The following is a 13609-nucleotide window of genomic DNA, read 5'->3' as shown; positions in this document are numbered from 1 at the left end:
AGACCTGGAGATTTTTGAGCAAGTGCCAACTGCTGTTGTTCTTGCTGTGGTCAGGGAAACCAAACAGTCTATGTGTTAATAAAAAGATCCCACCAAGAATATGCTGACTAGGAGCAACGACTGCTCCCACTAACAGAAACAGCCCTGCAAAGCTATTGGCAAATTGTTCAGGCCACAGGGGAATAGAATGGGTTCATGCCTATCACGATCTACTATACAATGGAGCTATACAGAATGGCCCCGACACAACATGGAACCTGACACCTTGTGCTACAGCCCTGACCTCAGCCCAGCCTATCAGTGAAACCTGACATTGGTGCAGCTGGCTAAGGCGGTAGATCTCCCACCCCTCACTCTATGCCATAGAATCCTAGAACACTAGCACTGGAAGGGTCCTCAAGAGTCATCGAATCCAGTCCCCGGCCCTCACGGCAGGACCAAATACTGTCTAGACCATCCCTGACAGGTGTCTGTCCAACCCACTCTTGAATATCTCCAGGGATGGAGATTCCACAACCCCCTAGGCAATTTATTCTAATGTTTAACCACCGAGACAGGCAGGAAGGTTTTCCTAATGTCCAACCCAAAGGTTTTTTCCTAGTGGCCAAGGTCTGGCCTTCCCATGATGGGGACATGCTAATATCCAGCTCCAGAGCAACAGTTCCTCTCTCCAAAGACCCTGCCCCTCATTTCTGCCCTCCTGAGTCCACATGGGCCCACATGGACCTCATGAGGGCAGATCCCAGGGGCCTAGCTCTGGTGTCCTTGCCAAATCCCCTCTTCAATTGCTGTGGTGTTCCAAAACCAGGATTCACCCCCATGCCTTGTCCGAAGTTGTTGTGAAGTGTGGCGATGTGGTGTTAAACAGCTGCTGCATTTAACCCGAGGAAGCTGCATGCCAGTGGTGAGGGCAGTGAGCTCTCTTAGGGTATGTCTACACTACCCCGCTAGTTCGAACTAGCGGGGTAATGTATGCATACCGAACGTGCAAATGAAGCCCGAGATTTGAATTTCCCGGGCTTTATTTGCATAAGCCGGCCGGCGCCATTTTTAAATGCCGGCTTGTTCGAACCCCGTGCCGCGCGGCTACACGCGGCACGGGGTTCGAACAAGCCGGCATTTAAAAATGGCGCCGGCCGGCTTATGCAAATAAAGCCCGGGAAATTCAAATCTCGGGCTTCATTTGCACGTTCGGTATGCATACATTACTCCGCTAGTTCGAACTAGCGGGGTAGTGTAGACATACCCTAAGTGTGTTTAGCACCTGGGGACATGCTTCGGTGGATGGTGCACTAGAAACACTTGCTAGATGTATCCCGTCTGAGGATGGAGCTGTCTGATACTATGAGGCTCCCCAGAAACTTGCTTCTGATTAAACAGAATTGCATGCCTGCCGTTTTTAGCTGTCTCAGAATTAGTCAGTCGCCAGTGTCTCTTGGTTGTGAAATGACTCACACAAGACACAGATGGCTCCTCGTGGCACCAACCTGTAGATCTGCCATTGCTAGAGTACCAGCAGAGTCCTGAAGTGAAATGCAAGTAGGTCACAGCCCTGTCTGAACTCCCATGAACCCCAGGAGAGCAGTTTTCAAGTCCCTGTCTGAGCCCTGGGCCCCAGCAGAGCATATCCCCAGCCCTGTCTGGTCTTGGGGGCTGGGCATGGGCAGTCTACAGAGGGGGCATGTCCCCTGCCAGGCATGCCAGGAAGGGCAAGAGCTCTCAGGAGTGCTGAGGAGACTTGGGTTGAGGCAGCAGTGAAACAGGCCTTGGAGGGGAACTGCTGCACAGATCACATAGTTATTGTGTTTTGCAAATCTGTTTCATTGGAAACCAGGCCCACCTGCCTCTATGTAGTCCATAGGGACCAGACCTGACTGTCTGTATATAACGCACAGGGACAAGGACCAGGCCTACACACCAGGACTCCACAGGGGCTGTCCGTATACACACTAGAGGGACCAGGACCAGGCTTGCATGCCGATGTGGACTCCATGAGTGCTTGACCTGACTGCCGTATGGACTCCACAGGGACAGGGACCAAGCCTACATGCTGTGATGTTATTGGGTTCTAATAAGAAAATGCAGAGCAGTGTTAAACTCAATGGCTATGTCTACACTACGGGCTTTTTGCACAAGAACACCTGTTCTTGTGCAAAAACTTGCAGAGCGTCTACACTGCACGTGCATTCTTGCACAAGTAAATTTACAGTGCAAGCATCAGAAAACAGGGTTACTTCCGGAAGAGTTATTCCTCTCCCCACAAGGAATAAGCCCTCTTGTGCAAGAGCTCTTCCACAAGAAGGCAGTGTAGACAGGCAACATGAATTTTTTGCGCAAGAAACCCCTATGGCTAAAATGGCCATCAGAGTTTTCTTGCACAAGAGAGCATCCACACTGCCATGGACACTCTTGCGCAAAAGCACATGGCAGTATGGAAGTGCTCTTGTGGAAGATCTTTTGCACAAGAACTCTTGCACAAAACCATTCTGGTTCGCTCAGATCCCCGCCAAGCCTGTGTCTCTCTCAATCTGTGTTTACATGGCATTTTTGTCAGTGAAACTTTCATCAATTGGGTTGAGAAAAAAACCACAAATGTTTTCCTGATGAAAAGCATCAGTATCTACTGCTGACTAAGCTACCATTGCTTACTGGGGGATGAAGAATTTTGCCAGCTCTCCTGCCAGTAGAAGCAGCCACATGGGAGACCTCTCAGCAGCACAGTATGCAGTGTAGACATAGCTTTAGTCTGACCTCCTAGGTCAGTTCCCAGGTGAAAGCCCCGCTTCTCGTAGCCAATGTGTGAGTTTGCCCCAATTCTATATAAGGTGAGCTATGGGAGGTGTCTAATGAAAGCTTATGCTATGCTGACTTGTATAATTTTTGTATGTAAAGATGTGAATATGTGCTCTGGACTTATATTTTATGTTTTCTGTCTGGGCGACAGTGGCAGGCGTTGCCCACCTATTGTGAGGGGTAGTGGCCCAGTGAATGCTGCATGGGCAATGGCTCTTAGGGGTTGCCAATTCATACCTCAGGAGCACACACTGGCCCCTTGCCAGAAAGGACATATCTGGATATTCCATGGCTCCTTGCCCAAAAAGGACATGGTAATAATCTGATCAGATCTATTTGGGGAGACCCATCCTGCCCATCTAGTCTCAAATCCAGCATTGGGTTACCTCTCCTGGGACTTGTACCCAGCTCCAATGCGCACTGCAGCTCCATAGAAGAACTCAAGGCACTTAGTTGTCCCAAGGAAGCTGCCTGTGCATGCCTATGCCCTCTGCTGGGTACTGTCAGAGCTTCAACTCTGTCCCAGCCCTGCTCTCACTAACAGAATCCTCTTTTGCTTAACCCAGAGGGCCCACAGCCTCTCTAGCAAGAGCATCTCCCTGATGCCACCATGCTCTCAGGCCTGCAAGATTAGAGCTCCGCTTGTGGGATCAGGTTTGGGACATAGCTGCTAGTAACAGGGAAGAGGCTTCAGCACAGCTAGAACCAGAATCCTTGCAAAGTGGTAATGGACTGAACACAGACAACAAGATCCCCTGTGTGGAGAGCTGCTAGTCGCTCCCTGGAGCTCATTGGCATGAGTTAAACAAGAGGGGACATGGAACAGTGAAGGAATTATACACCTGGGAGTGATCAACTCATCTCACATGGCCCAGCTGTGCCATGTCTGAGATCCCCAACCCTCATACACCTCACATGGCCCGGCTGTGCCATGTCTGAGATCCCCAACCCTCATACACCTCACATGGCCCGGCTGTGCCATGTCTGAGATCCCCAACCCCCATACACCTCACATGGCCTGGCTGTGCCATGTCTGAGATCCCCAACCCTCATACACCTCACATGGCCTGGCTGTGCCATGTCTGAGATCCCCAACCCTCATACACCTCACATGGCCCGGCTGTGCCATGTCTGAGATCCCCAACCCTCATACACCTCACATGGCCCGGCTGTGCCATGTCTGAGATCCCCAACCCTCATACACCTCACATGGCCCGGCTGTGCCATGTCTGAGATCCCCAACCCTCATACACCTCACATGGCCCGGCTGTGACACACCTGCGATCCCCTAACTACATGTACCTCACTTAATCCATCTGTGACACACCTTGGATCCCCAACCCTCATACACCTCACACAGCCCAGCTGTGATACACCTTAGATCCCTGACCCACACACCTAAAATGGCACACCTGTGCCCCAGCTGGGCCACGTGAGGTGCATGAGGGTTGGGGATCCCAGCTGTGGAATGTGGGAATTTCACCCTTGCACCTGACTCACATGCATCTCACGTGGCCCAGCTATGCCAGTGATCCCCGACCCACCTGTGTCTTCCATCAACACAATGCACGCAGCCCACCCGTGCTGCAGCCTGGATGACAGATCAACCCAATGCATGCTTCCCAACTGGGCCAAACCAGACAGGATCTCCCCAGGTCGTATGCTGTGTACAGCGTCTGCCAATGGGGATCAGCACAGCCAGTCAAGCCATCATGTTACTAGGCCCTGAGCTAGCATCTTCCTGCCCAAAGCAGGGTCCAGAATGGATCTCAGAGATACACCTTCCCTTCACCCAACAATCTCAATGCTATGAAAACCTGCCCAAGCTGTGAGTGCAGCTACCCATGGACACTACAGTTCTTGGGGGCATTGCAGATGCTGTCAGGCTATGGCAGCACTGAAATCTGGGGGCATTAGTTTCAATGAGCTGTCCCAACTGGATGTTCCAGGTATGGGACCAAGCTGGGTACGGTGCCTGGGGCAGCACTCCAGCCCTGGGGCCAGTCCCTGGGTCCTCAGCCAATCTGGTTCCAATTGTCCCATTGCCTTGCTGGATGCAGCCCAGTGCCAAAGCATTCAGTCCCATGCTAAACCCTCCTTACCTTTGGCTGCCTCCTGAGGGGCCTGCTGTGCCTTGGACCCACTCTCCTGGTTCCTGCGGTGGGACTTGGAGCGCAGATATTTTCGCAGGTTCAGCTTACTGCCTTCTTGGCCCTTGGGCTCCTTGGGCATCTTGGTAGGGGCAGAGAATGCCCTCTGGAACATAGACCTCCGGGCAGTTGCTTTGCTGCCCACGGGGCCTGGGGACTCAGTGCCTGGGCTGGTCCTGGCCATGCGCACCTCAGGGGCATCAGTCTCAGGGTGGCTATGAGCACGCTTCCAGTTGTGCAGTCTGGCCCAGCGGCTGCTGGCAGGAGGCATAGGATGCCGCTCTGTCTCCAGCTCCATCTCCCTCTCTCCGCCTTGAGGGCCTGTCCGCCATTTGTAGGACTTCAGCAGAGATGGAGCCTCAGCTGTGGGGTGTCGTGTCTCCTCCTCCATCTGCAGAGCAAGCATGAATGTGGCATCGGATGTGCTGGTGCCATGATGCAGGACCTGGTCCAGAAACAGTACCTGGGCTCTAGAGCCATCACTTCCCATGGGAAGGAGATGGGGCAGCAGAGAGAGGTCTGATGGGGCAGAAGGTATAGGGCTGCAGGGAAGTGGTGCTGGTATTTGGAGCCTCTGAGATTCTGATATGCCCATGGTGCCTGTGACTGTGCCCACCAGCCTTTGGTGCACAGACAGGGGGCATGGGCCAGGTACTCAGTGGGTTCCCAGGGCTAGCCGGACACTGGGGGAGTGGAGGGACTGCCAGGGGTCATTCTGCACTTCTAAGCCCTTGGGGGAACACATGTGCCTCACACACTCACCATGCAGCTCAGGCGGGCTAGGCACAGTGTCAGGGCATGGTAGCAGTCAGAAACAAAAGAGACAGATGGGTGGCTGTCGTTTCACTGGGCTATGCACTGCCACACTGGCACCCAGGGTTGTGCATGCTTTTGAGTCACATGCTCTGGTTCCTGGTGAGAGGATCCCTTCCTCTCCTGGTGTTCTCAGCCTAGAGTGGCAGGAAGGGTGAACCCACTAATGTCCACAGGCAGGCTGGTTTTGAATTATTTAAGGACCCTACAGTTAGTGGAAGTGAGGGGAGCTCTCCTGTAGCCCAGCTAAGATGACCCTGATGTTATGGGCTTTATCTGATATACACAGCAATAACCCTCCCCAAACCAAACGTGTCCCAGTTTTTCCTGCTTAGTCACCTACACCCAAGCAGCTGAGATGTGGGTGCTGGAGAAGAGGGTGCTGGCTCTAGTCCTAGGTGGTGGTGGGCTGTTTGTGGTATGTGGATTTGCCCCAAAGGGCAGCAGGAGCCTGTGAGGAATGAGCTGGTATTGCAGCCTGTGGGAAAACCTGAGATCTGTGGCTCTGGATGGAGGGCATCTGGCACTGGGTTTAGGCTTGCTGCAGCCTGTGAGCACCACAGTGGGGGAGGGGACTGGAGGGGACAGCAGTGGATACAGGGAGGCTGGTCTGAGCTTTCTCTGACCACGGGGGGCATGGTAGCCAGACTAAGTAATCCGATGCTGGTACATTGGGTCTCTCTGTGGCACCAGTGCTGATGGGCAAAAGGGACCTGGTGCTCCAGGTCTTCCTGTGGCACCAGTGCCGGGGGTGGGGGAGTGGTGTTCAGTGTTCTGGGTCTCCTTGGGGTCAGAGTCCAGTGCTCAGGGCCTCCCCGTGGACAGGCTGGGGGGAGGGGCTTGGTGCTCCTGTCTTCCCATGGCACCCAGGCTAAGTACACACTGTAGGAGGGAGCACAGCCCCTCCCTGCTCTGCACAAACCAGTCCTGCCTCTTCCCAGGCTGGGAGAGGTGCAACGCCCCAGTCTGGGCTAACAGCCCTTGCCATGGGGTGCAGGGAGCAGCGCTTCCGCTCCTTCTGGTTGTCGTACTGCTGCCCCTCCCCCAAAGCCATTTCCTCCCCAGCACCTGGCCCTGCACATTCTGTTTCTGATGCAAATACAAGGCCCCCAAGTTCCTGTGGCTGCAGGGGGAAGGGCCAGTCCTTGGGGCCTTTGCTGTGGGATGCAAGGGATGAGTAAGGCTGGCAACAGCTCCGAGAGGCTCCCCTGAGCACAAGGGGACGGCAGCCCCCTGTCGCCGTACATAAGCCGTACCAAGCAGTGGGGGAAGGGACAAGGCACCACTACTTGGGTCCCCGGCCAGTGCCAGGGTTCTGGAGCCCAGACTGCAGATGGTTCTGCCCCTCTGCCCACAGGGCCCCGGTGTCAGATCCAGGGGATCCCCTTGCCTCGAGCTCCAGGGATAGGCAGGGAGCAGTGCCCCTGAGTGCTGCTGACAGATGTTGGGGCAAGGGATGTTACAGGCATGTGGAAGGATAGGATAGGACTGGGGGCCGGCCACTTTCCCCTTTTCCTCAGAAGCACTGAGGGCCAGGGGCTTGCCTCTCTGACCCCCACTCCACAACTCGCCACTGAGCCCCTACAGCCCGTACTCCTCCTTCTCTCCCCTGCAGGGCCGTGCCCTCTGGCACTCCCCCAGCCTCCCATGCCCCCTGCTGCCCCAGCGCACTGCTCTGTCCTATGTCCCCTCCTCCCTCCAGTCCCATCCGCTCCCCACCGACTCCTGCCCCAGTCACTCCCCCAGCTTCACCATCTGCCCGTCTCCGCGTCCCCCAGCCCCCTCCATTCTCCCCCAACTCCCCTCCTTCCCCTTCTGGCCCCCCCAGCAGCAGTCGCTGGCGCTGCCGGAGCGGTACCTCGGTTCCCTGCTGCCTTGGCTCGCTCGCTCTCCGGCGGGTCCGTCCCGGCAGCGCTGTGCTCTGGCGGCCCATGTGATCAGGCAGCAGTTACTCATCTCGCCCTCACCTCTGCCGGTGGCTGAGCGGCTCCACCGCAAGTCGACTCCCAGCCGCGCAGCTCTGACGGGGTCTGAGCCTGGGCCCATCGCCATGTGAACCGGGCTGGTGCTATGCCACGCTGCACCCACGCCGTCGTCGTTAGGCTCCAGAGTCAATACGGCCAAGTCTCTGTGAGCGCCTGGGAGCACTCCGGAGCAGCGCAGGACCGGCCGCTCCACCCACACGGCGCACCGCACGGGATCCCTCAGCCAGAAAAGCACCAAGGCGGATGAGATCCTGCAGAACCAGAGACATGGGCGGGAGTTGGAAACCAGAAGGAATTTGCAAACCATCAGCTCTCCAGTGTCCCAGGGCTGTTGGTGCTGCCACAACCCGTCTACGGGCATTTCCACGGACACGGCCACGGCTGGCGCCTCCACCTTCTGTCCATGGGCATTTCCACTGACACGGCTGGCACGGCCACGGCTGGCACTGCCACCTTCTGTCCATGGGTATTTCCACGGGCATGGCTAGCGCCGCCACCTTCTGTCCATGGGCATTTCTGCTAGCACGATTGATGCTGGCATATCCAGACTTCCCACAGCACCCACTGGAATGGCTGGTGAGTTGAAGGCCTGGAAACTTGGATATGGGCGACACCAGTGGGACTCAGTTGTACAGCAGATGTTTCAAGGTGCATTTGGGAGCCACAGCTTTTCTTTGCAGGAGCTGCTACATGCTGACAGCGGTATCACAGTGCCCCCTGGTGAGTTCCCAGGCAACTTACTTCCTGGAATGGCAGCAACACCTGGAACCAGGATTCTGCTTAGAATCATAGAATCATAGGTTTGGAAGAGACCTCAGGAGGTCCAACCCTCCAGAAACCTTCCAGTCACTTCGTGGGTAGGGCAAGAGGGGAAGATGGTTCCAGGCCAGGGTCTGTGCCTGGAGTGGGTGGAGAGGGCTAGTGACTGAGTCTTGGCTTTGCTAGGAGCCCCAGCTCCTGCTCCCTAGACCTGAACAGGCAGCAGCTGGAAAGCCACATGCCTGGTCACTGGCAGCAGTCACAGAGCAGCTATGAACCCTTGAAGCATGACAGGTCTAGATTTAGCGTAAGCAGCTCTCAGCTGCCCACCTGCGGGGTTCCTGCTGCTGGGGGCGGGGGCAGGCTGGTGTCTGGGTAATGTGGCTCTTGGGGTGCAGAAACAGGGTTGGGCCTCCGGGTAGGTCTGAGCTTTGCTATAGAGTGGAATCTGTGGGCAGCTCATGGACTCCTGATGGAAGTGAGACTGGGCTGCATCAGTTGTATGTCTACAAATCAAAGTTATTTTGGGATACCAGAGGTAACCCAAAATAGCTACACCACTTCTTTTGAACGCATCTGCTATTCTGAAATATAGCGGACGTGCTATTTCACCATCCCCATAAACCTCATTGTACGAGTAAAGGATGGCTCAAAATAGCACTTTATTTCAAAATTTGGTGCTGTGTAGATACTATTTCAAAATAGACTTAAAATAAGCTGCGCAATTTGCGTATCTTATTTCAAGTTTATGGTGCTGTGTATATGCACCCTGGGTGTGCTCAGTCATGTGGAGCAACCCCAGAGAGAGCTCAAAATGAGCCACACTCAAAGCCTCGGCCCCTTGGCTTCTGGAGGGCGAGGGTCTGATCGAAGGCAGAAGAAATCTCATGAGAAAAGAGCTTTTCACAGATGGCACCCCACAACCTCCCTGTCTATCTAATTCCAATCTAGCCACTGACCCCATTCCTGTGCCCCACACCCTCTTTGGCATTCCATGCCCAAACCTGATAGGAGCTCTAACCTTTGCCTGCCTGGAAAGTGCTCAGAGTGATAGCTTTTTCCAGTAAAACTCAGCTGCTGAGAACTTGTCTGAGCTGGCACTCCAGGCTAGTCAGAGTCCCAGGCCTACCCAAACCCCTTGATCCCACTTAGGACTCTGCACTAAATGAATGTGGTATGAAGGTGCGGTGCCATTGCATCCAATTCTGGGGCTGCCATTACAGAAAGGATGTGGATGCATTGGAGTTCAGCTGAGGGCAGGTTTTAAACCTGTTGCCTATTAATTTCATTTGGTGACCCCCTAGTTCTTATATTGTGGAAATAAGTAAATAACTTTTCCTTATTCACTTTTTCCACACCAGTCATGATTTTATAGACTTTTATAATATCCCCCCTTCATCTTCTCTTTTTTAAGTTGAAAAGTCCCAGTCTCTTTAATCCTCATATGGGACCCATTTCAGACCCCTAAAAATTTTTTGTTGCCCTTTTCTGAACCTTTTCCAATGCCAATATATCTTTTTTGAGATGACACGACCACATCTGTATACAGTATTCAAGATGTGGGTGTACCATGGTTTTATATAGAGGTAATAAGATATTCTCTGTCTTATTTTCTATCCCTTTTTAAATTCGTTATCCCATTCTATTTGCTTTTTTGACTGCCGCTGCACATGCAGGCTCCGTCTACACTGGCATGATTTTGCGCAAAAGCAAATGCTTTTGCGCAAAATCTTGCCACCTGTCTACACTGGCTGCAAGTATTTGGCCAAGAACACTGACTTTGTAATGTACAAAATCAGTGGTTCTTGCGCAAATACTCTGACACTCCCGCTCAGGGATAAGCCCTCTTGCACAAATATTCTTGCGCAAGAGGGCCAGTGTAGACAGCAACGTTAATTTCTTGCGCAAGAAAGCCCAATGGCTAAAATGGCCATCGGAGCTTTCTTGCGCAAGAGAGTGTCTACGCTGGCATGGATACTTTTGCGCAAAAGCAAATCTTTTCTGCAAAGGCACATGCCAGTATAGACGCTCTCTTGCACAAATACTTTTAACAGAAAATCTTTTCCGCAAAATCGTGCCAGTGTAGACACATCCTGAGTGTATGTTTTCAGAGAACTATCCACAATGACTCCAAGATCTCTTGAATAGTTGTAGCTAAATTAGTCCCCATCATATTGTGTGCATAGTTGGGATTATTTTTTCAAATGTGCATCACCTTACATGTATCAGCATTTAATTTCATTTGTCATGTTGTTGCCCAATCACTTGGTTTGGTGAGATCTTTTTGAAGGTCTTCACAGTCTGGTTTGGTCTTAACTATCTTGAGCAGTTTAGTATCATCTGCAAATTTTGCCACCTCACTGTTTACCCCTTTCTCTAGATCATTGATAAAGAAGTTGAACAAAATTAGTCCCGGGACAGATCTTTGGGGGAACCCACTAGTTACCACTTTCCTCTCTGAAAACTGACCATTTATTCCTACAATATGTTTCCTGTCTTTTAACCAGTTATCAATCCATGAAAGGACCTTCCCTTTTATCCCATGACAACTTACTTTATTTAAGAGCCTTTGATGAGGGACCTGTCTTATGAAAACCTGTCTTATGAAAGGAGACTCAAGGAGCTTGGCTTGTTTACCTTAACCAAAAGAAGGCTTAAAGGGGCACGGGCTGGCTACGGTGCCCATGCCAGGTGCAAGCCTGCCAGCACCCAGCCAGCAGACCCTGCACCTGGCACGGCACGAACCAGCCACCCACTGCCACCCAGCCCTCCGCCTCTTCCCGGGAACAGGCTGGCGGCTCCCAGGAGCCTGCCCGGGTCCACAAGAGGCGGGCGCCCACCTGGTCTAGTGCGGACATCGTGGACCTCATCCATGACGTCTGCACTAGGCAAGGAAAGTGGCCGTCTAGGGCAGAATAGCTGCCAGTCTGGCCACCCAGGAGCAGGTGTGCATGAAAATCAAGGTGGTCCACTGAGACCCCCGACCCTGAGCCCTGGGCTTAGAATGGCCGTCCTGGGTCAGACCAAAAGTCCATCTAGCCCAGTAGCCTGTCTGCCGACAGTGGCCAACACTAGGGACCCTGGAGGGGATGGACCGAAACAATGACCAAGCCATTTGTCTCGTGCCATCCATCTCCAGCCTTCCACAAACAGAGGCTAGGGACACCATTTCTACCCCCTGGCTAATACCACTCCATGGACCCAACCTCCATGACTTTATCTAACTTCTCTTTAAACTCTGTTCTAGTTCTAGCCTTCACAGCCTCCTGCAGCAAGGAGTTCCACAGGCTGACTATTTGCTTTGTGAAGAACAACTTTCTGTTATTAGTTTGAAGCCTGTTACCCATTCATTTCATTTGGTGTCCTCTAGTCCTTCTATTATGGGAACTAATGAAGAACTTTTCTTTATGCACCCTCGCCACACCACTCATGCTTTTATAGACCTCTATCATATCCCCCCTCAGTCTCCTCTTTTCTAAGCTGAGAAGTCCCAGTCTCTTTAGCCTCTCTTCATATGGGACCTGTTCCAAACCCCATATCATTTTAGTTGCCCTCTCCTCTCCCACCCTCTCTCTTCCCCTCTCCCACTTCCTTTTCCCAGTCTCCCCAAGTTTTGTTCAATAAAGAGAGTTTCTATTTTTGAACACAATTGTCCTTTATTTTGTACATCAGGAAGGGGGGCTAGGAAGGGGTAAGTGGAAGGAGGTGAGGGAGGAATGGGGTACGAGCCCCCGATGGGGAAGGACTGGGGTGGCTCTGCGGGCTCCTCGGGGTGGAAGCTCTCCTGCAGCCCCCAGATTGACCCCTCCGGATGGCAGCCTGAGGCAAGTGCAGCCGGACTGATGACCGAGTGCTGTGATGTGCCCAGTGTGGGTACTCAGGGCATTCCAAGCCAGGACTGCTTTGCAGGCGGGGAACCCCTGAGAACTGTCTGTACGGGGTGGGGGTTGGGATCCTTTAAGCACAGCCCTCGGCTAGCCTGAGACAGCAGCTCCACGCTCTAAGTCCTAATCTGATGCCCTGCCGGCACTGTTTCCGGCCAGCCTTAATCTCGGTTCAGGGTCCACTCAATGTGGACATGCTAGTTCGAATTAGCAAAATGCTAATTCGAACTAGTTTTTAGGTCTAGATACACTAATTCGAATTAAGTTAGTTCGAATTAACTAATTCAAATTAAGTTAGTTCGAATTAGTGCTGTAGTGTAGACATACCCTTAGAGGGATAAATACCAGGGAGGGAGAGGAATTATTTAAGCTTAATTCCAATGTGGACACAAGAACAAATGGATATAAGCTGGTTAGTAGGAAGTTTAGACTTGAGATTAGACGAAGGTTTCTAACCATTAGAGGAGTGAGGTTCTGGAACGGCCTTCCAAGGGAAGTAGAGGGGGCAAAAGATCCATCTGGCTTCAAGATTAAACTAGATGGGTTTATGAAAGGGATGGTTTGATGAGATAACATGATCTTGATTGACTATTCATTATCAGTGGTAAATAGGTCAATGGAGGGATGATTGGAGTTACTATAGAGAACTTTCTGGGTGTCTGGCTGGTGAGTCTTGTCCACATGCTCAGGGTTTAGCTGATCACCATATTTGGGGTCGGGAAGGAATTTTCCTCCAGGGTAGATTGGCAGAGGCCCTGGAGGTTTTTCACCTTCCTCTGTAGCATGGGATACGGATCACAGGTGGAGGATTCTCTGCATCTTGGGGTCTTCAAAGTATTTGAAGGCTTCAATATCTGAGACATAGGTAAGAGGATTATTCTAGGAGGGGGTGGATGAGATTCTGTGGCCTGCACTGTGCAGGGGGTCAGACTAGCTGATCATAATGGTCCCTTCTGACCTTAAAGTCTATGAGTCTATGAGACCTTGTCAAAGGCTTTCTGGAAATCAAAGCATACTATATCCACTGGATCCCCCTTGTCCACATGTTTGTTGACCCCTCAAAGAACTCTAGTACATTAGTAAAGCATGATTTCCCTTTACAGAAATCATGTGGACTTTCCCACAACAAATTATGTTCATCTATGTGTCTGACAATTTTATTCTTTACTATAGTTTCAACTAATTTGCCCAGTACGGACGTTAGACTTACCGATCTGTAATTGTC

At 52.3% G+C, this 13609-nt stretch overlaps 1 protein-coding gene across 3 annotated transcripts in view; it reads right to left on the bottom strand.

Moving 5' to 3' along the window:
- The window catches only part of RASAL3 (RAS protein activator like 3), a 40603-nt gene extending 32285 nt beyond the window's left edge, over positions 1 to 8318 (bottom strand). The window contains exons 1-2 of one of the 3 annotated variants that reach the window (XM_075902125.1): positions 7615 to 8318; positions 4896 to 5334 (exon numbers count right to left, since the gene is read on the bottom strand). In XM_075902125.1, coding sequence (XP_075758240.1) covers positions 4896 to 5334; positions 7615 to 7689 — 514 coding nt within the window. In that variant the 5' untranslated portion in view covers positions 7690 to 8318. Of the gene's footprint in view, positions 1 to 4895; positions 5389 to 7614 lie in introns of all 3 variants that reach the window. The other 2 variants (XM_075902126.1, XM_075902124.1) reach the window with 2 other exon arrangements.
- Between the last annotated feature and the right edge of the window lie 5291 nt (positions 8319 to 13609).

This window comes from Pelodiscus sinensis, chromosome 19, assembly GCF_049634645.1.
Source record: "Pelodiscus sinensis isolate JC-2024 chromosome 19, ASM4963464v1, whole genome shotgun sequence".
Taxonomy (NCBI): Eukaryota; Metazoa; Chordata; order Testudines; family Trionychidae; genus Pelodiscus; species Pelodiscus sinensis.
This window is presented reverse-complemented; position numbering and strand designations above follow the sequence as displayed.